The sequence below is a fragment of the Rissa tridactyla genome, chromosome 20, assembly GCF_028500815.1.
Source record: "Rissa tridactyla isolate bRisTri1 chromosome 20, bRisTri1.patW.cur.20221130, whole genome shotgun sequence".
Classification (NCBI taxonomy): domain Eukaryota; kingdom Metazoa; phylum Chordata; class Aves; order Charadriiformes; family Laridae; genus Rissa; species Rissa tridactyla.
Genome location: NC_071485.1, coordinates 3,779,106 through 3,804,690, shown reverse-complemented (window position 1 = coordinate 3,804,690; position 25,585 = coordinate 3,779,106). Strand labels below are relative to the sequence as shown.

The window sequence follows — 25,585 nt, the reverse complement described above, 5'->3', positions numbered from 1 at the left end:
TCGCCGGGTCCAGCCACGTCCCGTGGTGGCGGGGCTGTTACAGACCCCTCGGACTGGGAGGGGATAACTGATTTGGGATAAAACACATGGATAACTCATTCCCTTGGTCCCACATAGAGGGCAACGAAACTGCAAAAATAGCTTTAAACACGGAGAGTAAAATCTGGTTACACACTAATTACAGGGTGGGAAGAGCTTTTGTTGTGCGCAAACCGAAGCTGCCCATCTATTGTCTCCCGCGCACTTTCCTATGGGCGCCGGAGAGATCTGTGCTGTGCTTGGGTACTTAGCTTCAAAGAAATTTGTATAAGAATGAACAATGGATGGAGGAAATAGAATAATCAGAGCAATTTCCCATAGAAATTGGTCAGACGAATGTCTCTAATTGGCATTCCATTATTACATTTGTAGCATACTTTCTTTTGAATCTATTACTTTCTTCCCTCTTGCACTGAATGCCCATGGAAATCTCTTGGGACCAGATTTAAGTCATTATGAACAAATGATAAGAAACTATATTTAGAAAGACTGATAAGAATATTAATTTGCAAAAGAGGAAGGTCCTAAAGAAATAAAGTGGGAGTCCTGCAGGCCTCTGCCGCTCTGGTGTTCCCTGCACAGGCTGGCTCCATCCTCCCCGAGATGAAAGAGAAACGGGCCTTCTATCAATAATTCCTGTGCTCTCCAAGCTCCGGGAAGCTCTGGGAAAGCTTGCGAGTGCCACCGAGCCCCGGCACTAAAATAGAGCAACGTCGTTTGGCTGGCTGGTGTCCCAGCGGGATGGGACGGGACATCGGGAGCCTCCAACCCGCACCACCCCCTCGGGGTCTTCTCCCCGACCGGCTGCAATAAAGGATGTAAATTACTGTCTCAACTCCTGCGGGTTCCTCACCCAGACTTCCCCTTCAGCCCCGAGTTCTGCAGTGGACGCACTCCCTGTCAGGCTCCTGCTCCAGCTACGGGAAGAGATGGAGCAGAGGGATCCTCGGTCTTTGCCATTTTTGCCAGAGTAGGTCAGAAGGAAACATTTGGGAAAGGAACAGATGCAGAAGGAATTATCCTTCTGCAGAACTAAGTGTGGAGATGACGCTCTGCTAATTGCAGGTGATTGGAAAACAAAAGCAGAAGGAGTGGGTATAAAAGGGAGGATGCGAGGCACCCTCCCGGCACCGAGAAGAAGCACCGCATCTCCTCTGCACATCTGTATTTCCGTCCATGAGGCTGCTCTGACTTCAGGTGACCTCCTTTGTCCCTTGCAATAACACCAGCAGCAACAACCGCAGTAACAATCCAAGCTCAGGACTGGCAGGGGAAGGATAAATTACAGCTCTGAGCCGGGGCAGCACATGGCAGCTGCTCTCATCCCAGCTTTCCAAGGGGAAGAGCTCTCCCGCTCCGCTCCCCGGCAGCGGGAGTTCACGGCACCGGGTGCGGACACAGAGCCCGTCCGCACGGTCCCGCAGGGTCCCACTGCTGCCCACCAAACCCAGCACAGCAGGGATGCGCCAGCAGTTCCACGTGCTGGAAGAGAAAGGAGACGGAGGCAGAAAGGACTTACTGAAGGTCCCAGACGGCTCGTGGCACGGCCTCAAACCACGTCTCACCTGCCCGACCCGAAACACCCGGATGGAAGCTGAGCTGGATCCCTCCGGCCACTCCACAACGGCCCGGAGGCAGGGCAGAACATCCCCTCATTAGAAAGTCTGACACCATCAGTTCTTCCTGCTAATTGAGATCCGGAATATGACTACACGCTCCCGTCCAGACAGGGTAGCGATTGGAAGACATTCAAATGCTCCGCGAATAAATAGGATAGAGCTACGGTGAATAATACCAGGAATCTCTGAAGGTCTAACATCAGCTGGGGAAGGTCTGCATTTATCCTTTGGTAGCTTAAGCAAAATTAGACATTAGCACTTACTGCTGGTTCTGCTCATCCTGCCTCATCTTTCAGGCTGCCCGTAAAGCTACCTGAAGTATTTCAGTAACTAACGACACCTTTTATACTCCTCTTCTAATCTGGGCAGTCCCGAGTGCTTCAGCCTGAAACGGCTCCCAAAGCTCACATGTAAGTGTATTAAGAGAGATTAGTTCATTAATCTACTCTCTGGTACCATGTATCTTTATCACTTCGTTTTAATAATTTGTACTAATTGACAGAGCAGACTCCCTCCAAGTCTCAAAGTTGGGTAATATATAATTGCTCTAAATCACAGCACAAACACTTTCACATGAAAACACCTAAACCCATCACGCTCCCAGTGTCTCTGCTGAGGTTTAACACACGGGAGATGCCGCGCACTCTGTGTCATTGAGCACGAGCGCCCGCAGCATCAGGACCAGACAGAGTTAACGTCTTGGGTCGCTCCCGCCCATTTCTTCTCCATCTGTCCCAAACCAGCGGCTCTGCCCGGTTAGAGGAGGGGATGGGCAGGTGTTCGGGTGCCCCAGCACCTTCTGACACATTTCCCTGGGGAAGGCCAGCTGAGGCTGAGGACTCGGGGCAGCGATGCTCAAAGCTATAAGGCTGGCTAGGCTGTAAAGGCACTGCCCAAAATCCGATACGCCATGAAGGACAGGCTGAAGATGAGGGGCGTCCCTGCGGATGTGTGGAACGACGGCCCTGTGGGGGGGGGTCTCCTGAGAAGCAGGGCTAGAGGAGCGGTCTGCAGGAGAGAAGGAAGATGTTCTGGGAAGCAGGACCTGCCCTCAACACACTTCACCTTTCTGGCAGGAGCTCCCGTCCCCTCCGCAGGGTGACAGACCCTGTCCCCATCCCCGTCCCATCCGCAGGGTGACAGCCCTTGTCCCCGTCCCCTCCGCAGGGTGACAGCCCCCGTCCCCATCCCATCCGCAGGGTGACAGCCCTTGTCCCCATCCCCTCCGCAGGGTGACAGCCCTTGTCCCCGTCCCCTCCGCAGGGTGACAGCCCCCGTCCCCGTCCCCTCCGCAGGGTGACAGCCCCCAGCCCCAGCTGCGCCTGCAGGACCATCCCCGAGGCTGCAGCCAGAACCCAGGAAACCAGGGCAAAGCTCCAGCAGTGAAAGGCGTCAGGCTGCCTGGAAAACGGGATGAGCTGCCAGCAGCTTCACCGGGGCACGCTGTGACTGGCAGGAAATTAAGAGCCAAGAGCCCTCTGGGCTCCGGTGGGGCCACGGGCAGCCCACCCGGGCTCAGCCCTGCCCTTCTCCAGCTGGAGCTGCCGCCGATATCTGTGTTTGCAAAACACCCGGAGCTCCTCGGGTGACAGGGCTATCGGCGTGTAAAGCATTATATTATATGTACATTCATCTAGGCAGACACGGGCAGACAGGAGGCCACCGGGAAAAGCAGGGAGATACCCACTTGGTCTGATGTTTGGAGCCCTTCAGGTGCGCGTGGTACTGCTCTATGGAGTTCAGGGTGACGCTGCAGGTGTTGCACGTGTAGCTGCGCTTCAGCCCTGCCGAGAGAAACCCAGAGTGGTTAATTGTGCGCTGCCCTCGGCCCCGGCCGTGCGACTCGCTGAGGGCACGCTCGGGGCTGCGCCGGGAGGAAAAACACCTTCAGGATCGCTATTCTGAACCAAAACGGCAGCTGGAAAGTAAAAATGAGTGAAAATGGCTGAAGAAAGAGGGGGAGGGAAGGGAGAGGGAAAAAAAAAAGCATTAACCCTTGCCCCCAGCAAACTTCTAGTTCATTAGAAAGTACTCAGATCTCAAATTTAATTTCCCAGACACTTCTCTTTACAGTAACCCACCTGTTTACTTTTCCAGGCCAGGATACACAGGCATTAGCGAAGCGTAAAGGACTACTCTTAAAAGGCACAGACCGAGCAGAACCAAGCAGGCTTCAAAGGCAAATCGCCCCTGGGACCGCGGTCCCCGCAGTTCTCCCGCGCGAGCATCCCCCCCGGGTGGCTCATGAGCGCCGCTGCCCTCAGACTAACGAGCACACGAGGCCCCATTTATTCTGCTGGTTTTTGGGTAGCGAGCACAATTCAGGGCAATTCCTCGTTAGCGTACTTAGGAGCCAGGTCACTTAGGAACTCTGTTTTTTTTCTCCAGAGGGATGAGCCCTGGTTTGCCCACCGCAGGGACGGGACGTGTTTGCCGCACGCAGCCGCCTATCTCCTGGAGCCAGCGACGCGGCTGGTGCCAGGTGCCCATCCGAGAGCTGGGAGCCAGCAGCTCACCTGCCCGAGGGATTTACTGGCCGCGATACCTGTCTGCAGCCCCCGACTTCACTAATTTTAGCCCTTCTCAGATACAATAACAAACAACTATTTATAAAGCTGTTGCTCTTGCTGCTGGCCAACCGAGTACCACTGAACTAGACAGAACGTCTCGGCGGGTTCGCAGTACAAACGTTAGGAACTTTTGTTGGGTTTGTTTTGTGTGGGTTTGGGGGGGAAGGGAACTGTTTGGGTTTTTTACCTTCTAACAAATCTCTCTGCTGCCATTGCAACTTTCCGTTTCATTGGCTATTTGATTGCCACAGTTGCAAGTGATTTTCCAAGTAAATATACTGCATTTTATTTTATCACCGTGTAAATCAACCTGGAGAAGAGAAGGCTCCGGGGAGACCTTCCGGCCCCTTCCAGCCCCTAAAGGGGCTCCGGGAAAGCTGGGGAGGGACTCTGGAGCAGGGAGGGGAGCCATGGGACGAGGGGGAAGGGTTTTACACTGACAGAGGGGAGATTGAGATGAGATCTGGGGAAGAAATTGTTTGCTGTGAGGGTGGTGAGCCCCTGGCCCAGGTTGCCCAGAGAAGCTGTGGCTGCCCCATCCCTGGAGGGGTTCAAGGCCAGGTTGGCCGGGGCTTGGAGCAACCTGGGCTGGTGGGAGGTGTCCCTGCCCGGGGCAGGGGGTGGCACTGGATGATCTTCAAGGTTCCTTCTGACCTGAACCATTCTATGATTCTATTCTATGAAATCGCAGAGAAGACGATGCAAGAGCAGTGGCCGAGTTACGGAGGGAGCAGACGGGGCCGGTGGCTGTGCCGGGCTCCGCAGAGGACAAGGTTTATCTCCAGCTCACACGGAGGAGAGAAGCGGTGGCAGCAGCGTGGAACCAAACCACACAAACACCCCCAGAGTGACAGAAAGGGGGTCTCTCTGGCCCATCCCGCACCCTGAGAAGGGGCCGCTGGAGCAGGGACCCCCCCGCCAAGGAGCAGCACCCGTGGGTCCCTGTGTGGGAAAAGCACCCGGTTAAACAGCTCTCCAACCGCACTGCTCTGCCGCTGGGCACAGATCGCAGGGAAGGGAAAAAACCAGGCAATTAAGCAGATTCATGCCCATCTCAAACAGACGCTGCAGAGCCATTTATAAGGGAAGTCACAGAAACAGCCTCTCGGCGCATTCGCTGGAAAACCCCCCAGCCGAAGAACCAAACCCAGCAACATCAGCCTGTGCTTCGCCGATTCAGTGACATCAAACTTCTCGTCTCCGAGACACCCTCCGCAGGCAAGACGTTTATTCACCTGAGTGCTGTGCACGCGCGGAGCAGGAACAGGAGCCCGCGCGACGGTGGCGGCCGGCACTGCCGACACGAGCGTGGCAACAAGAGAAGAGCCGCCTTTCTCTGTGTGCGACGCGGAAATGTCTCCAAACCGTGTTCAACTAATTGTCGTGTAAGGTAAAAAAAGCAAGAGGCAGGAGATGATTTACGGAGATAATAAAAATTGCTCATTTAAAAATTGTAATAGCTTTTACGTTGCTACTAAAGTTCAGTTTTTTTACTGGAGATTGATACTCAGGCTGGGACAGTTACTATGGCTTTTCTTCTGATACCATCCCTTCCACCCCGTGTTATCTCAGACTTTGTAATAAAGCGAATTGTCCTGGCTGGGTCTCAGGGAAGGGGGAAGAAGGTCAGGGGTAGGGAAGAAGTCCGGGGTTACGGATGCAACCTCTGTACAGCACAGCCTGAGGCAAACAGTCACCTGAGCTGCCCAGAGAGACAAAAACCGCTATTCTCAGCACTATTTATTGTGCTAAATAGGAAAATGATTTCTTCCTCATTTAACAGTTTGCATCTCAGAATTACAATTTAGTGACTTAAGGTTGAGAGCATTTTCAGGTCTCAGCAGAACAAGGAAATCAAGACTTTGCCGCCTCTGGAAAGCTGAAAATCTAAAAATAGGAATCCGGCAGGCAGGCAGCAATCAGAGGTGAAGGAGGAAAGGCTGGTTCCCAAGACAGCGTGCTGCCCAGTGCCTGCTGAAAATGGCTGGTTTTATTTTTGATTCGTGTCAGTTTAGATTTCCTGGGAAAACGCGGAGTTTGGCCCGTTCCTGAGGCATTTATTCGTAGCGCCCTGGTGCACTCCTCCCTCCCTCTGGAGAGGCGATTAGCCGGCTCAGCTCTCCAGAGATCACGGAATTACCCATACTGATTGCTGTTCTGCCCTTCTAGACGGGTTTTCACCCAAACGTTCCTCAATGACTTTTGCAATCACAGAAGAACGTGATGCTGCCGACGAAGCCCCTCCACACCTGCAAAAGCTGAAAAAGCAGATTCGATTCTTTTTTTTTTTTTTTTTTTAATTTCTTTCTCCTTCCACAAGGAAGTGACCTGGGCCAAGAGATGGCCACTACCTGGGTTCAAAATCTATTTTTTGTGGGAGAAAATGAGAAGCCTCTTTTAGGAACCACAACAACAACAAAACCAGGTCCTTGCCCTTCTCCGACACCCGACGTCCCCGGTCCCTGTGCTTTGCGAGCACGAAGGGCAGGAAAACAAAACACTTTCTGGTTTCTACAAATGCAGTGAACCTGGTGACAAGACGGGGGGGTACAAACCCGTGGCAGCGTCCCCGGGACAGGACAGGGCTCTTTTCTCTTCTCCTGACAGCGTACCTACAATGTAACTCCATTATTCTTTCACCTCGGGAAAAGAGTACAGCGATTTCAGAGCAGAATTACAGGAACAGTCACTTCTCTGCCTCATCTAACATGTGCTCACCGAAAAGGCAGAGTGCAGCCGGGTGTACATGAAACGCCTGTTTCCCTTCTGGCCATCGCTGGAAGAGGAAGACGGCAATCAGGGCTCTCGCTCCCGGTACGCAGGGCGAAAGCTGACATGAATTAAGCGTATAAACGCAGACCTAAGTGTTCCCGGTCCCCTGGTGCTGTTGTCTCTCTCAGCATGCCGAGTGTCAGAGCGCGATTTCTTCTCTCCTCCTCTCTTTTATATTTTAACATCCTAATAATCCCCTTGGCATCCCAGACTGCATTAGCATCGCTGACACCACGCGTACGTCGGCGTTACAGTAAACCAGTGATGCTCAAGTAATTTCTGTCCTGTCCTCCTAGAAAAAAAGGGAATTGCAAATTTTAGAGTCTCTGCGGTCAGGTTTCTGCTTTGCACTGATTCACCTCCATGAAGATCTGAACAGACCGTTTCAAGCTTAATTGAAAGGCTCTGCTTACAACTGTCGGAGTTCTGGGATTCCTACCACGGGCTGCTGCGCTCTTTAGGAACACTTTTAATGTACCATGCAACAGTCTCTTTTGCCTTTCCACAGTATCATTTCTTCACAGACATTGTTAAAACAATTCAGTTAGAACAAGTAACGTATGGCATTCTCAAATTCTAACAGTTTACGCTTACCATAATTAACTATATACACACTAACCATTCCCCAGCTGTACCTACAGGCTCTCAGAAAGTCACTTTTCCTTTTTTGAACTTCGGACACCAGCTATAGCAACACTCCCACTTTCCTCAAGCACCTCATACACCTCTCACCTAGGAATTTGGCCCCACATAAAGTTAAATATCCCTCTTTAAAAATATTTCAAAAAATATCCAGACAAGCGCTTGAAAACAGCAAGTAAGGGATAACGCAGAAGTATTTAAATAGTCGTCTGTATTTTTATGTGTTGTGATGTGCCACGGAACAAAAATCAAATTGCGAACGCGCTCAAGGCTGCTGTCCTGACTGGGGGCACGCTCGCGGCAGCAGCGGTGGTCCTACAGCCAAACCCTCTCTGCAGCTGGCGGCTCCCGTTCCCCTTATTGAGCCAAGAGGCGGCAGAAACCCCCTCCAGCCCGTGCCACGAGGCCGGGGCAGGACGGAGGAGGCAGCGCCGGCTGACACGGGTGATGCAGAGCGAGCCCCGGGACCACGCCGTGAGGGCCGCACGGCAGAGATCCGCCCAGGGAAGTAAGCCACTGTAATACTTTAAATTAAGGTAATAAGGTTCTAATGCTCAGCAGCTAATTTAACAGCATACATTAACAGCAGCCTTACTGAATCTTAATTGCTTGTGTAGGTGGAAACGCCATCAGCGATTACAGCTCCTAACTGGGATACTGATTTTTTTTTGCCCAGCAGCATGTCAAGGCTGCTCGCGATGATGAAGGAGGGGGAACCCCGTCTCTGCTCCCCGCATCCAGCACAGGGGAACTCTTCCCACCAGCCAGAAAACGTGGCCGCGGAAGGGGTGGGTCTGTGGACTCGCTCGTGGCCAGCAGAATCCCACGGCTGCTGGCCAACGGGCTCCAGACGGACGGAGACGTTGCCAGGGCTGGACCGGCCAGTGCGGAGGCGGCCAGAAGCCACATTGCGGCAGGACAAGGGCTGCAGGACCTCCCAGCCCAAACCCAGCATCCTGAGATGGGCCGTACAGGAAAAGCCTCCAGTGTGACACGAACTCCGCCAAAACGAGAGACAGGGAAAGGAAGGCAGCCGCAGATAAACTGCAGGCTGAAACCGCAGGCAACAGTCACCTCCACAACATCAAAATTAGCAGCGTGTGATCTCGCTGGAGCTTACCAAAGCTGCCAACTTGGCTGAAAGTGTGGTTTCATCAAATACACCCGACGAAAGCGTGCTGAGTCGAGTATGAGCTCAGCAGGGAGTCTGCAACGGGAGGGTGGTCCCAGCCGGAGCAGTCAGCGCTAGGAAACGCGGTGCTCGCTCTGTATTCACATCTGCTTCTGCATCCTCATGACACACCAGCATTCCCTCCCCTGCATCATGACATGCGCTCATGTAAAATGGAATGTGCTCCTATATCCATTAAATAAAATATTAACAAGTAAAGTCATTAATGTCATTCTGCATAAAATGCATTAAAACACATTCCAGGGGAGTACTTGTTAAATCGCTTTTTACTAACCAGAAGTGACAGCACAGAACGAGAAGTATTTATAAGGCATACAAAGAAATTACGAGCTGAGAGGAAAATGAAACTCAGCTCTTTGCCTGATTTTTCAAGATAGCATCTGCAACTATGACAATTTACCTGAAAATACAAAGGCTTCAGGTGACAACATCCCTGTGCAGCTGTCCCCATCCCGCTTTACCGCGGAGGCTGCTGTGTTTTATTTTAGGGATTTGCAGTGAAATCCCATTGAGATGCTCCGCTTTCCGCTCCAGGGCTGGTGCCTGCCTTGTCCACCAGGGACCAAGCGTCCCGGGAAGAAGAGCCATGATCCTGCGGTTTTACAGGATCCCATCGCACAAGGCTGGCCCTGAATCTGTCTCCATCGCTATGTAAAATTCAGGGTTTACTGGCAGGCATCAAAGAGAGCCCAAGCTGCCTTGGCAAGCCGTTTGCTGCCACGCAAGAGGCACCGAGCGCAGGTTACGGATGCTGGCGAGATGAAGAAGGGTCTGTCTGCACGTTAAGGCTGCTGCTCCGTCTGTTCATTCAAAGGTGTAACACAGGAAAGAAAAGGACACGCTGAATCCACTTAATGAAGCCCAGACGTTCAAACGCTGCATCAGCCTTCAAAGAGGGCGTTTTGCTGTGGGGTTTCGGCTCGGCGCCAGCAACAAGCAGAGTCCGTTATTAATTAGATTCCCCGTGGACGAGACCTGCCAGCCTGGGTTGAGGCCCCTGCCCCTGCCGAGCCCACCCGCGCCGGCGGAGCGGGATGGAGCGCGGGATGGATGCTGCCAGACAGCAGGTGACACTGGTGAAAGGCGAGGTGATGGCGCGGAACCGCCGTGGGCAGGCGGGAGCTGCCAGACGGAGCCTCCGGCGGAGCCGCTTCTGCTCCCTGTTGCTGAACGGGCACAAGCCATCGGGCAGAGCCCAGAATCCAGGGTTTGTACCAAACCTGCCAAAGCACGTGGACTGTGGGACCGGGCACCGCACCTACCGCAGCTTTGACTCCATGCAGACTAGAGAAATAGTGCCGTTAGGCTTCTTTTTCCTGGTTTTTTTTTTTTCCTCTGAGAAGAAAATAAGACTTCAAAATTGTAGGATGAGCACTTGGCGAGAGGAATCAATGCTTTTGTTTCCTATAAATATCAGTTGTCCAAAAATATATCTCTATTCTTATTCCTCCAAATACACATTCATATTTATCAATAAATCTTTTATTATAGCCATTATCAAAACATCAAAGGCTGCTGAAGTGTTGTACTTCAACTGACACTGCTCGTTCCAGGCTCACACAATGCATCAAGTGTTCATCTCCCACAGTAGTCAAAATAGAAATAATATTTCAAGTTGTGATGGGAGAAGCCACCGGGGACAGTGTGGAAAGGAAATGAGTTCGCATTCCAGTGAATACCGAGGGAGCAAAACGAGCGCGGGGCAGGGGGAGCACACGGTTTATAATCCCACCATCAACACCGCCGGGCGCCAAACCCGTCCGAAGCGTCGGTCAGACAAGATTTCACTGACAACCTGGGACAGGCCGCCACTGGCGACCTCCAAACTGCCACACTTACCATTTTTCTCGAGTCAGACATGACTTTATCTGCCCAGGTAAGGCTGTTTTCTAGGACACACGGCAGACCTCGTTCCGTGTCGGTTATTGGGCTCACCGAGCCCGGCTGAGCAGCTCCTCGGCGTCAGAGAGTGCTGGGCACCCGTGAACCGCAACCAGGGGACCAAAGGTGGCCCCCCCTGTCCCTGGGGATGCCGACAGCCCAGCTCTGCTGTCCCCCTCTCCCGCGACCCCCAGGCGCTGGCAGCACCGCGCCAGATTCGCCTGCAAGTCCCAGCCACGCACAGAACCACCGTAACGTTAAAAACCAACGCGGGCTGATGAGTGAGTAAAGCCCTCCGATTTCGGCTCTCCTAGGCACAAGCTAAATGAGTAAAACACTTCACAATTGATTTATTTACAGTTAATGACATCCTCAGCCACTCTCGAGCTTGGCACAGTTCAAAGTACTAAGCACTTCCATGTTAGCATCCCAGGTTTTATTTCCCCACACATTTTCAAGCGCGGGCAGTGACTCAGCCACATGAATCATTTATGGCATTGTGAGTCACACTAGGTAGCACACGAAGGATCTGGATAACCATTACAAGGTTTACTTGAGATCAAGAAATGCACAATATACTGCATAGTCATTAGTATTTAAAGGAAAATTATTTCATTTAGCAAGGAAAAAAACCCAACTTATTCTAAAATGTTAATGCAATGTCTTGCTGGGGAACCAGACTTCCTCTCCCACGTGGGTTTGAAAATCAAACCTGCACTTTTTCCTCAGTCTGCTTCAGTCAAACACATTGTGTGCATAGAGGATTATAACCAAGGCCACAGAGAAAACTTCCAACAGGAGGCTCGTACCTCTCCTCCTGTAATTACACCTCTGTATTAAAAACGTGCTTTGTTCAGAGTCCTCAGCCGGTATAAATTAGCAAATCTCCATCAACAGGCCCAGCGTGATGGAGACAGTCCTTCATCAGCGCCAGGCATGACCGTGACAAGGACTGGGGATGCTGGGGGGCTGCGGGAGGGACCAGGAGGGACCAGAGATGCCGGGGGACTGCAGGAGGGACCAGGGATGCTCAGGGGGCTACGGGAGGGACTGGGAGGGACCAGGGATGCCGGGGGGCTACGGGAGGGACTGGGAGGGACCAGGGATGCCGGGGGGCTACGGGAGGGACTGGGAGGGACCAGGGATGCCGGGGGGCTGCGGGAGGGACTGGGAGGGACCAGGGATGCCAGGGGGCTACGGGAGGGACCAGCGATGCTGGGGGGCTGCAGCAGCCGCAGTACTGGCCAGGCTGCAGCTGTGGCTCTGCACGAGGGGGTTTCCCTCCCGGTGGGGTGCAAGGCCCAAATCTGGGTGACCTCGTGGGTGCCAGACCCCTCCTGGCGTGGCCAGGACAGATGGATGGACAGGCGGATGGATGGCTGCTCTCCCTTCAGCGGGAACACAGAAAACTTGTGTTTAACATACCCGTAGCAAATGCTCAGTTCCTCTTTTCTGCTGCTGACCCAGGGCCATTGCAGTGTTTTACAAGCACTAATTAAATCACAGATGACAGCTAATACCCTCTTCTCCACCAGGGAGACGCAGGGAGTGCTCTGCCTCCAGCAACAAACATCCCCGTCCCCACTTCCCCGCAGGCTGAACGCTTTTACGTGTTCTCCCCTCTCAGCTCTCCGGGATGGTCCACATTTGCTGGAGGACAGAAGTGTGCGCTAATGGAGGGGACTATTTTAGGAAGCGGCAAAAGAAATACCTAGGAAACAAGTTCTAAAGGATGCTGCCAGGACTGCGGAGTGTCATCTTAGAGGAGGGGATTTTTTTTTTACAGCGGCAGGAACCTCATACAGCATCAAGAGCACCACGGTGTCCCCTGCAGCACTTGACCAGAGGAACGGTGACCACAGCGGGCACGAGCGGCTCCGCCGTGGCCACTAGACCCCGCGGGGAGCCGGTCCTCGCTCCCCGCGCCCCGGCGCTCTCACCTCGCAGCTCTCCCAGGTCCAGGGTCTTGCCCAGCTGCTCCAGGAGGTCGGCCCTGGCCGCGTTCTTCTTGTGCTTTTTGCCGTCGTAGTGCTGCTGTGCCATCATGGGGTTGTTGAACCAGGCTGCGCAGAGCTGGCAGTATCTGTCCGAGTCTCGCCGCTGGTGCGGTGACGGTACCACCGGGGGACTATCCGCGTGCGGCTGCTTGAGGGAGCTCAGAGTGGTTTCTGTAAGAGGAAACGTTCGGACGTGAGCTCCTCCATGCTGGTGTTGCCGTCTGAGTAACAGCAGTCCCTGAGGCAGGTCCCACGTTAGACGCGGGGAATAATTAGCAGCGGTTACAGGGTCCCACTGGATATTTCGAACGGCACTGCTCGGAAAGCTACCATTTCTCCTACAAAAAAGCAGCATGGAAGGGCAGCCCAGGACTGTTCCTCAACTATCTGCATTGCCCTCGCTGGGGAAGGAGGATGCTCTCATTGCAGATACACGGCTTATCACTGTTGTGACTAAACCTGCTAAACTTATCCTGCTTAAATTGCTACTTCCAAGAAAAACTGCCAGTGCAGAATAAACAAAACATGCAAAGCCATCTACTTCTCAAGATAGAGAGACAGATTTATCATTATCTCAGGATTCTTATTTTTCAATTTATTTGGTCTCGGAAAGAAAACGGAAAGCTGCAGTAGTTGTAAATTGTCACAGATGGAAAAAACCCCAATCAATAGTCAGTCCCCTCATTCAAGTATCTTCACATTGTGAAGTGACAGGTACCAGCTACCCGGGACCCTCATTTAATCCCATTTCCCGTCAGATTCACCAAGAGGCCACCTGGCAACACAAACATCATCCCCAGCTAATTTCAAATAAAAACAGGTGATTAGTCTTTACATACTGGAGCTGCACCTCGTCTGCCCCAGTTTTCCTACTTTATACAATATAAACCACAAAGCCACGGAAAAACAGTTTAAAGTAAAATAAAGTTCAGATAACACTGGGATACCAAAATATACAATGACTAGCACTTAATTATCACACCTCATTCAAAAATTCCCTTTTATGTGGTTTTCCTTTTCTTTTCTTTTCCAGATGAAATGTCTGCTATCTAAATAATTAACAAACCGCTCTCTCTGCGATACAAGAGGCGGCTAATCTTGAGGTGGTGAAGAGGCGCTCGGTCGCTCTCCTTTGATCACGAGCCCCGTGCTGTTCCCGCGGAGCCCCGATGAGAGCACGGGCCGGCAAGCGACGAGCCCACCTCAGAGTCCGACACCGGGAACGGCAGCACGGAGCAAAACAGGGGAATATTTAGATGCATAATTACCGCTGAAGCCCACTGTGATTGACTCCACGGCTCAAGAAAGTTAATAGCGTTATAAATCTGCTGACCTGCTCGGGAAGGGATGTCTATTAACTCTCCTCGAGGAAATTGTATCTTACATATCACGTTACATACAACCTTATCGACTTCCAGGGGTTCATAAGCTTCTATTGTTTTTGATGACACCTGCAAAGGTATCGGAGTTTCATGCCTGGAGGGTTGTTGAGGCACCATCACCCTCCTCCCCTCTGGAAAAACACCTGGAGAAGTTTCCTCGCTTCTGCTGCTGCCACCAGCGCTCGGCACAGCACGAGCACAACGAGCTCTTTCGGGGATTAGTTAATAAAGTGATTACACTATTGAAGATGTTTCTTGTCCTCGTTCTGCTGTCTTGCGAACCGCTCGCTTAGATTCATTCAACCCCTCCAGAGGATTCCCCTGCCGAGCCTCCGCCTGCCCTCCACTCCGCTACCCCAGTCAGCAACCGAGCACGACGCCAGCGAAGAAAAAACGTTGTCCTTTGCCCCAGGCCCGGGGTCACACTCGGACACGTCCCGGCTCTGCCGAAGCAGCTGAGGTCGGCGTCTGCCACGCTGCCTCCGGGAACCTGCTCCCGGCAGGGCTCGGGAAGCACCCGGCTGTATCCTGCTCCTAAAAACATCCTCTTTCCCAACACCCGCGGTTCCAGCAGGAAAAGGCACCCCCAGCCTCTCCGAGGTGTCCGCGCCATGAAGAGCACAAGTGCACCAAAGAGCCAGGGCCCACGCACGGTGATTAAGAAGAAAATTAGGAAAGAACACTATTGCCTGTCCAAAGTAGGATTATGCCGACATTGCACGTGCCTGGCTCATGAAGAGCAAGCGTCGCTCGCCCGTCGCCCACGTGTGTGTGCGAGTTCCCCCCGCACCCCGGCACCCCCCGCACGCCGGGACGGGGCTGAGCTGCTCTGGGCACCGGCGCTGGGCTGCAGGGACCTTTGGGCATCCGGAATATTATAAACAAGCCGTTACTACGGCAGCCCAGGAGCTCTCTGATCTATCTGACTCGCTGCTCTCCAGGCCCCGGGCTATGAAGTTAAATCTATCCGATTTCGGTCAGCTTTCTCCCCGTTTATATGTTACGGCTGCTGCCAGAGGGGAACCAGGGAGGCTGGAGTTCACGGAGCTGGTGGTGGCCGCAGGAGTTGTATCTCCCGCTCGCCGAAGAAACACAACTGAAGCATCCTCTGCTTGCGTTTACAACTACCGCCAGCCCTAAGGAGCGCTGAGCCCAGCCGGGCGATGAACGAAAACTTCCCGCGTCTCCCAAACCCTCCTGAAGAGAAACAGATGAAGGTTCACTTCTCCAGGAACGTGGATTTATCGTTTTGATATGTGCTACATAACTACTACAGAACGGAAAACATCATCATTCTCTGAGCAGCGACACAAAAATTAATAATAAACACTCACAAAACGTCAAATGTTAAAAATGTTTCTCCATCTAAAACACAAACATAAAAGCTGCTAGTTTGACTATTTCAAGTATTTCAAAATGCTAAATAGCTCATGACAGTCTGCCTTACGTTGCCTTTTGCTGTGGGAGGGAAGTGAGAAAGTCTTTACTTTGCTGCAAGAAGCAAAATATAAAGTTAGAAACACTTTAGCACTCTGGCAATGAACTAATCTTTGACTTATTTCTTGCGTGCAAAGCTTTTTATTCATAGCTGTATTTAAATGGCACCCAACTTTTTATCATTGCCACTCTCCAGGAGCCGAGCATGAAAATGAGAAAGTAACCGAGCCATGACAACGGGGCACGGGAGAAATTCAGTTTTCCTTGGAAGACAGCTCCAGGACCAAGGCAGGCTCCAACTGCCGCTGGATCCTCCCACCCAAACCTGAAACCCCTTCAGCACATCCGCAACGCAAACCCCACACCGGGAATTACACAACAAGGAGGTAAAAAAGGCAAGGTAACTTTTCCTGCCGGCAAAATCACCCCCTTACTCCTCACCCCAAAGGCAGAGGACGCCGGAGGGAGCCGGCGCTGCCGGTGCCGAAGGGCCAACGCCTTCCCCAGACGACGCACTTGGATCGATGAAGGCAGCAGCCATTTCCCGTCACAATTCCTTGTTTTATAGCCCGTACTGATGACTGGATGCAAGCTGACAGAAGATGCTGGAGATGACTAGAGAAATCCATCAGCGATAGTGGTGACATAAAGCCTCTGAGGGCTACAACCTTGTACAGCAGGAGCAACAGAAAAGATCACAAATATTTCGCTGTAGCGATGAGACATCGCTTTCCTATTGTGAAAAACCCGACGGTTAAGGCACTTCTCCCTCTCCTGCAAGCCCCAGCAGAGAAATGAGAGATCTGTACTTCATTAAGATGATAAAATTGAAGGGGAAGCTGTAACTCCGCAAGGGGACTGAGAACAGATATAATTTTCCATGGGATTGACGAGACAGAAAACCCAGAATATTGAGCAGGGGCTTGTTCGGAGGCAGAATGCGGCCACCAGCGCATCCCTGGGCATCTGCAAAACAGGTCTGAACCCCCCCGGAGGCAGGTGACGGGTGCTTTAGGTTAAGGTGTTGGAGAGAGCGCTGGATCGTCTGGTAGGAACACGGGGCAGGAGGACCGCAAGGGCACGGCGCGGGATGCACGAGGACGCCTCACACCGCTTCGTGCCCCACACAGGGCACGGGATGCTCGGAGTTCAGGGTTGATGTGAGCTCCGTGGTGAGGCGAGGGAAGTCTGTTCTCTACCGACTCAGCAGAGCTGAGACAAACATTCCACCTTGCAGCATGGAACCCATTGGGAAGCCCCTGGGCCGCTCCCAGGTACCGTATCCAGCAGTGCCCTGGTACGGCACAGCCCACGGGGAGAATGCGCCGCACCCCGCACAGGCGGGTGCCGGCAGCCAGGGAGGCACCTGCAGGAATTTCCATCCGCACACGGACACGGGGCCAGGGCGAAGGCGCGGGGTGATGCGCTCAGGGGACTTCTGGGCCACGGCAGCAGCTCCGGGTCCCACGGCAGCCTTGCTTCAGAGCCGCTGCCTCCAGGATCCACGACCAGGAACAGAATTCCAGTTGCAGACGTTTTTCACCTTCGCTGAGAGTATTACATATTTTTCAATGCTTTTTTTTGTTTAACCAGAAAATGCCGCTCCTCAAGCAGCTCAAGAATTCTTCCTAAATTTCCCCTGCAGTCTCAACTGCATTCATTAGTCTTCATTTCGTCCCCTAAATTCATTTTGTTACTGTGCAATTTAAAGAGATGCTATGCTCCACAGAGGCAACTGTACGTCTGCGTGAAGGAAATCACTCCAGCAAAGACACTTGCCCAAAGAGTTTCACAAATTCTTTCCTCCCTACACTACTACACACAGGCCCACTAATTAAGAAAATGGTCAACACAGAATTTCACAATTAAGGGTAGCAGAATAAATTTTTGTGCAAGTCTTAAAGTCAGACATTGCAATGTGGAGGTTATTACCTATTTTTACTTGCCTATTGCCACTAAAATACCTTTTCAGATTAACTGTATACATTTAATCTAAGCCATAATAACAGCTCTTGGGGAACTTTGAAAACATTTTAAGCTTTTTTTTAATTAAAAGATTTTGAGAGTTCAAATATTTGTATAGAGTCTTTCTCACCTTTTTTGATCACACATGAAAGTTAAAAAATACTTTGCTGTTAAGAGCTTGGGGAAACACCTAATAGAACATTCAACCCCTACAACCACCTGAAGGATTTCCGTGTTACGACCAGAATAGCAGCCTGATCTCTTCTAAAGATGCCGACGAACCGCACTGCGGGCGCCGGCCCCTGCCTCCCGAACGGCCCTGGGGCGTCCGGCACCCTCAGGGCTGTCGCGGTCGGCCCCCAGGACTCGTGAGCACCGGAGCTGCCGAAGCTCTGTCCCAGAGACCAAAAGCTCCCCGGTGCCAGCCGTGAAGGACTGGGAGAAACACCCAGTGGAAAAATGCTGGGTGACTCTGTAGGAAGCCCAGAAAAATGCTGTGTCCAAAGGGCACATTTCTGAGAACTACTGGAGAGCAAGAAGGTGCTTATTAATGAATTCCTGCAGCTCAGCTTCGTCAGATCAAGTGTCTGGAAGAGCTGCTGAGTCCTTGAGTTCCTCTTTCCTGGTGATTACGCCAGCTGAGGGCCCATTACTCTCGGAGCGCGCGGAGCCTGCTCAGAGCCTCCGTGAGGCTGGTCCAGAGGATTGAAAAATTAGACAAAAGCACAATGCAAAGTGGCAGCTCTCGGAGAGCCCTGCCGGGACGGGGCCCTACAGCATCCACGGGCAGGGTGGCAGGGTGGGCGGCGACAGGGTCCAGCACAGAGCCCTCGGCGGCGCCGCAGGGAGGTCTCCAACAAGGGAGAGGGCACAACTGCTCCTCACCCGCTCCTGCCGTCCCCCCGACCTGCCCGAGCAGCACCAGACCCACGGGGTCCTGCCCCGACGACGGCCCTGGGGCGAAAACAGTGACTTTTCCCCCGCTGGAGCGTGAACCCAAATCCTTGACTCCTGCGGGAATGGGTCCATGCGCTATTCCCTGTAATCCAGCACCCCTGCGGCCCTCGGAAACTCACCTGGATTTAACCAGAAACACCAGGGTTTGTGGCAGCTCCGTTGGTGCCGGAGGAGAAAGCGCTGGAGGGCTGCACGGGAGGGATGGGGTTCTGAGCACTAATGCACCGGACAATTAAACACCACAAACGAGCACACTGCTTCTCTCGGTGCCCTTGTCATTATTTGCCAGCTGCAGAGAAGAGCCTGAGGAGCCCTAGAGCGACTCAGCTGCAAATTACCGCGTTCCTTCACATTCACTCGGCCCTGCCGGCTCGCCGCGGGGATGGCCAGCAGCCGCCAGCACCCCCTGCCCCCTGCGGGACGGCAGCCGGTGCCCAGAGCGCGGGGCAGCGTCCGGATGCACCTCGGTGGCTCGTGAGCCCCTGTCAGCTAACGCGAGCCAGCCACCCTCTACAGCCACTCCCCGCGTTCCCCAGGCACAGGCGACACCATTTCCCAAGCCAATCCTGGCAAAGGACAAGCGACACTCTGTGCATCAGCATCCCCGGTCTGTGAAGTTAAAAAAGCGACAAAAGCACACCCAGAGCGCCAACCCCCCCCTCACTAAATCACATCCAGAATTTATGCACATCCCGTGAGGCAGGACGTAAAATACACAGCTAAATTCATATTCTGTTCCGAAGGAAGAGCCCCTCGTAGTAATACCGAAATACCTGCGCCTGCAGCACGCCAGCCCCGTCACCCTGCCTGCTTAGCGTGAGGAACACCTGGAACATCCCCTGGCCCGACAACCACAGAGGAAGTTTTGTTTCACAGGATATCAGCGGTTTGCAGGGACTTTATGGTTAAGCAAATAATAAGATGGTTAAATTATCCGATTCCAACGTTTGACTTTTTAAATGTGAAAGTTAATAGGCTTGCATTATTGGAACCACCGTGGAGGAAAGCATGAATACCCACCTGGGCAAAAATCAAAAGACAATCGATCCGACAGTTTTTAAGGACTAGATTTCCCTCTGAAGCAAAAGCAAACGATACTCTGTTCTGTACAGTGACACGAAAGGTTTATTAAACATATTAGCTGAGCTGTCGAATAACTTCTGATAATTAAAGCGAGGCCTGGCTATCCGTGCCCAGAGGAGACATTGCCTTCCACGAGCAGAAGCGTGGAGCCGGAGACAGGGCTCTCGTACAAAGGCCAGCCCTGGCTGATAACCACCGATGTACGTGAACAAAGCAGACAATTAACGAGCATCAGCAATTTTTAAAGGTTGTTATGACAGCAACACAAATGAACGGCTGCTTCTGCCGACCTTCACCCAGCCATCCACCTTCTGCCTCGGCCGAGCCCGCTCCGCCCCGCGCGGACCCTCCTGCTCCGGCTGCCTCTGGACCTACCTGTGGCCTTTAATGCTGGTTGTTCACCCAGCAACAGTTTTAACCTTTTGGCATGGATTTTCCCTTGGTAATGCGATTCGGCCACCACTGCTGAGGTAAAGGACATGTTACATAGTGTGCAGCATTTGTTCTTATCCACTGAGTCACCATCACTGCCCTGGGTGGAGACAAAAACACAGAAAAAAAAAAAAAAGAGGTGTATAAGCCCACCAAGCACAGTCACGGAGAAAGAAGAGCAAGGAGTCCCGGTTGTTACGCCAAGGCCATGCTTTCCAAGGGTTCCCCCTCCTCGTCTCCCCCAGACTCGCTGCTGCCCGGCTCCAGCCCTGCTCGGCTGGGGGATGCCCCCGAGACCCCCCTCATCCTGCTCCTCCGTGCTCCCCCGGCTCCCCCTCACACCCTCCAGCCTGCCCGCCTTCCATCTTCGTTCCTCTGCCCTGCCGAGGGAGTCCCACACTTCTGGGGCTTTCCCCACCATCAGGCACCGGCGCTTCCTCCCGCCCCATTCCATGGGAGACCCCAAAACAGCAAGGGATGGCATGGGATGGGATGGCATGGGATGGGATGGCATGGCATGGAGGGGTCAGCCCTCTCTGCAGGAGGGAGAAGCAAACGAAGCAGTGGGACTCATGTGGGTCCCCCAAGAAGGAGCACACGCCAGCCCCGGACACCTCCTACCCCTCTGCCCTTGCTCTGCTGGTCCCGAGCCCTCAGAGGAGACCCCCTTATCCCCCCCTCGTGCAGCGACCAAGCAGAGATCGTCCGGAGGGTCGGGGAGCCCCAGCTGCACCCTGGGTGTCTGCTCCACCGGGCACCTGCCCATCTGCCGGCCCCCCCAAGGAACCGGGCACATACCCCCCAGCAGTGACCTTCTGCCAGCTGGTGACAGGAGAGACCTGAAGGCGAGAGCAGCCTCTCGGCACATACCAGAGATGAGAAAAAATACTTGCTGCAGGGTTTGCACAAAAGGAAAAAAAATGAAAAAGAGCAAAACACCTAAAAACCACATTTACGTTCTGCTCCCTTCCTAGAGATGGATTTTGAGCTCTCGAGCACTACCAGATGGAAAAAGGCAATCACAAAAGTCCAGACACTTTGCAGAGAATGGTAAAAAACACATCCCAGAAACCAATGCTGCTGAAAACAGGCTTGGAGCCGTGGCCCGTGACCCTCTTTGAGGATCCGCACAACGGAACACCTTGGTGCAAAGGTGGCAGTCCCTCGCGAGACCCCAGGTGTCAGCGGGCAGGTGACGGGAAGTTTGATGAAGGTCACCATTCAGTACTTCAGCCCCAGCAAGAGGCTCTCACGGCTGCAGTGACACAACTGGGGGCCATTCTTTGCAGCTACTAATCGCTGCATCTTTATTTACAATTAAATCCCAATTTAATGAGAATGTTGTCTCCAACCTTCACTATGGTTATTCTTGTAGGAATAAAAGCCGGGGTGCCCCTGCCCAGCCGCGTAGCTGAGCTTGGACCTTCGACCCTACGCACGCCCCGTGAGGAGGAGTGCTGTGGCTGAAGGCTGCCCATGCCACTGCGGCAGGACTCGCACCGCTGCCCGCGACACCGTACGTCCTGCATCCTGCAGCAGCCCCCGGCACTGCCCCTGTCGCACCCAGGGTCCCTCTACCCCCGGGAGCATCCCAGCATTGCCCCCCGACGCCTCCCAGCACCCAGACTGGAGGCACCGCCACTTCCAGAGCCCCTGCCGGGATTTCTCCATGCTCCCATGGGGGGTTCGGCCCCTGCGCTGGGGGAGGCGGAGGCTCAGCGGAGACACAGAGGCATGGAGGCATGGAGTCACGGAAGCCCCCCTGCCCGGCAGGGATGAGCCGAGCAGCCAGGGAGGGCTGGGGAGAAGAGCTCACAAACAGCCCCCGGGGCCGAACGCCCGTCAGCAAAACGCGACTGCTGCTGCCAGCAAGTGTTTACGAACAAACAGCTTCCGCGGATACAAGGGAAAGCAATGAACAAGCAGGGGGAAAAGCACATTTGCACCATTAGTCACAATTAATTATTCAATCCATTCCATAAAGGAAACGGGAATCACATCTAGAGCCAGATCTGCACGGCCTCGCTCTTCCAAAGACCTCAGAATGTTGTGTTGGGCACTGAGCACAATTTATAAATGATCTATTTGAAAATCCTCCTCTGCACAGAGAAAGACCTTTCCAAAGCTGGGGAATGACCTGCTGCGTGCAGGCAGTTAGCATCCCGGGCCATTCCCTGGACAAGATGGTCAGATCTCACCCCTGTGCCGGGGTAAAACTCCCTCCAGCGACAAGCCATCTGGAGACGGTCGTGCACTTTTCTCTCTCTCTCTCTCTTTTTTTTTTTTTAAAGCAAGTATTCCAACTGCTGGTACACAGTCAAAACAGAAAATAGTCTGCTCCAGAAGCTGCAATCTTTATTTCACAACAACTTCACAGCAAGCTCTAAATGCCTGCTGCAGTTCGTCCCCACGCAAAGATCCAGGCACTGGCGGGGGCACAGGAGCTGGCTGCCCCCCCGGGACCGCGGGCATCGCATGGCTGGAAACAATGACACTGCTGAAGGGACAGCGGAGGCCAAGGGACAGCCCAAAAACCATCTCCCCTTTTGCAAACATCACTCACACACAGAACGAAGGGCCCAGCTCTTCCAACTCCCCCATTAACAGGTGAAACAGCTCCAGCGCCCGCACCCGCCCCCAACGTCCCCCCGCCGCACCACGGTGCCATCGGCCGGCAGCAGCCCCAGAGCACCGGGGGGGGACGGGGGGACGGAGCCCTGGGGGTGCCCCCCAGCTGTGGGGCAGGAGAGGGGCTCCATAACCCTTGGGAGCACCAACCGGCCACGCAGTCAACACCCGACCCACTATTTAAGGTCATTTTCTTCCCCAAAATAAGCACAATTAGGAAAAGGGCCCATTTTCATCACTTCTTTTTGTTGCCGTTAACTATAAATCAACTTAAACCTTAGGGAGAAATCTCAAGAGGTGATAAGTACTGTTCTGAGTGTAATTTGCACTTCTTTTAAATAGGTTTCTCTCAAGATATTTTATGTCTTCAAAGGGAAATCACTTGAAAGTTAAGAGCAGAGTAAAAAATTCCCAGACTCTATTGATCATCAGCAGTGGTAACACATAAAGAGCCTCCAACAGAGCTCCTCTGAAAACCTGATACACTTCGGTGTTTACGCACCAGGGTCTCTTCCTCTGTCTGGCCTGCTCTTCGGTGACATTCCTTCCTTTCCACCCTACTTTCACAGATAGACTGCAGTCAAAAATAAATAATTAAAAACATTTTAAACCCCCTCAAGCACCCCTTAGACACCTCACTTAGACCCCAAGGTCCCATTTGCACCGATCCACAGACCACCACGCAGTTATCCGAGTTCACCGAGTCTCCGGGCGAGCGCCTCGGAGCCTGGATGAGGACCCGGCCACCAGAGCGTCACCCGCCTGCGGGACAGGGGGGTCCCCAGCTTCCCAGTCGGCCTGAGCGTCCCGGCCTCTGCAGGGAACACAACAGACCCCCGCGCTCCGACAGCCAGCCATTGCTCCCACGCTACATGCTGCTCTTTGTCAGCAGGATGCGGGAGATGTTTGGGCTCGAGTGTCATTAATTAGTTCCCCAGGTCTGCAGAATTCGTTAGCAGAATGGCCGCCCTTCCCTCCTCCGCCACCCAGACTCCCGCCCGGGCGCTGGAGGCAGGGTCCAGCCCTGAAGGGTAATTATGCCTTCTCATTTGTCAGCGGCTGTTTTACCGGTAACCTGATGGGCTGGGGGGAACCCGATCCGGGTGTCTTTTGTCACCCGTTGAGTGACACCGCGTTGACAGGATTGTGCAGCCAGTAGTAAAACAACATCTCTTGTCCACCAGGGTGCCCGGGCGAGAGGGGCAGGGGGCTGCTCGGGACAGACCCCGCTCCCCAGGGATGCTCCGCACCCCCCTCCGCCCTCATCCCCCCCTCCCCACCCCGTCCCTTGCTCACGCTCAGCCTAAGCCCGCAGCAGTAAATAGGCACTAGCATCTCCATTTACCTTCCATAAAACCCACACAAGCACCGCTCTAACCCTGTGCTGCATAAAGCCCGACGATGTGCAAGGAATATTTCTACCATTTGTTTTTGCAGTCTCCTCCCGACAATCCCCTCTCCTAACCCTTGCGGAGATGCAGCACCGACAAGGGTGAATGGCCCCACGTCAACTGGAGCCCAACGGAACACACCGCGGGCTCGGGGGTAACTCCTCCGTTTCCCGGTCCTGACACTGCTCGTCCAACCCCATGCCGAAGCCGTGCCGAGCCAGCCTCATTTACAGGGCTGCCGCTTGTAATATCATAAACTTCAAAGCAAGTCTCATACATCCAACAGAATTAACTTCAGTTATTCAGATGCCTGTTAACAAGCTGCTAAAGGCATAATCCTCACACAGGACCAGGCAGCTGCAGTCCTTTGCTGGATGTTCCTTAAGCAATCCTCAGGAAAAGTAAGGATTTTTATTGCAGATACAAATCTGCTGTCTTCATTTCCTAGGTTTTACTAAGAAGAAAAGATTATATAAACCCTTGAAATATCGCAATATAAACCTTACCACTCAAGGCACTGCAAAGTATCTTTTAAATTTGAGTTTATTTTCTGGCGTTGCTGCTGAAGAGAGACTTTCTGTAGCGCTCTGTGCGAAATTTAGACCACTTTCATTTTGGAGCCTGTTTTTCCTGTGGTACAAGCAAAGAGCAAGTACCAGTTTGCGGCTCTCTAGATCCGAAACGCCCGCTGAGTCTCGGAGCATCTCAGGACCTGTATGTTCCCACGGTGGGACACGCAGCAGGGTGCCCCCGGCCGCCCCCTGGCAGAGAGCCCGTCACCGCAGCACAGCCCTCCGCCAGCCCAGCCTTTGTCGGAGGGTGAATTCGGGTCTTCCATCACTAATTCCTTCCATTGAAACCAATACCTCACCGTTCAGCTGAAAACCTCTGATCAGGTACAAAACACACAGTAAAAACACTGGCTCTAAGACCAGACGTTTCATCTCGGTTTCAGTGTAATCACTGAAGATTTAAGTTACAGCACGCAGCACGTTTTGCCCCAGAAGCTATAAAAACCGTGATTTCCATGCTGATGGGGAACCGAAGCCGAGCCTCCCGAGGCAGGCGCCGGCACCATTTGTGCCTCGGAGAGGAACCGCTCTCGGCTCAACCATCTCCAGCCGCCTCCCAGGACACACATTACCCTCAGCAACAAAATCTAATCTCCTGCTGCCCTGCCTCTAACAATTCATCCTTGCTGTTATGGCCCCTCTCCTTTTTAAGGAAGATGATGCTGGTTAAAGCAATTTACTATCTTACAGTAGAAACCGGGCTAGAAGGAATTTGGCAGCTTTTCTCCCATCCCAAAAAACATGTTTCAGAGCACATCAGAAATTTTCATCATGTCTGTCCTGATCATAAATACGGGTCCTATTTTTTCAAAGGCGGCGAGAAAAGGCTGATTAAAACCGATTCACTGATCCTGGGACCTGGGGATACGACTCCTGACTTCCGAGGGGCCCTGGCACAGGCTGCAGCCTTCTCAGATTACTTTCAGCTGAAATGTTAAGCGGAAATTTAAAATGAAAGGTCAACAATCCCTCAGTGCGCCCAAGTCAGGCGGTTTCTCCCCTCCCCCACAAAAAAATTAAAACAAT

The 25,585-nt window shown here is 53.0% G+C and overlaps 1 protein-coding gene across 3 annotated transcripts in view; it reads right to left on the bottom strand.

Annotated features, from left to right (window-relative positions):
- The window catches only part of ZMAT4 (zinc finger matrin-type 4), a 71,589-nt gene that overhangs the window by 4,723 nt on the left and 41,281 nt on the right, over window positions 1-25,585 (bottom strand). For 2 of the 3 annotated variants that reach the window (XM_054225109.1, XM_054225108.1), the window contains exons 4-6: window positions 19,912-20,068; window positions 12,656-12,883; window positions 3,346-3,442 (exon numbers count right to left, since the gene is read on the bottom strand). In XM_054225109.1, the coding sequence (XP_054081084.1) occupies window positions 3,346-3,442; window positions 12,656-12,883; window positions 19,912-20,068 (482 nt within the window). The remainder of the gene's footprint in view (window positions 1-3,345; window positions 3,443-12,655; window positions 12,884-19,911; window positions 20,069-25,585) is intronic. The other variant, XM_054225110.1, reaches the window with a different exon arrangement.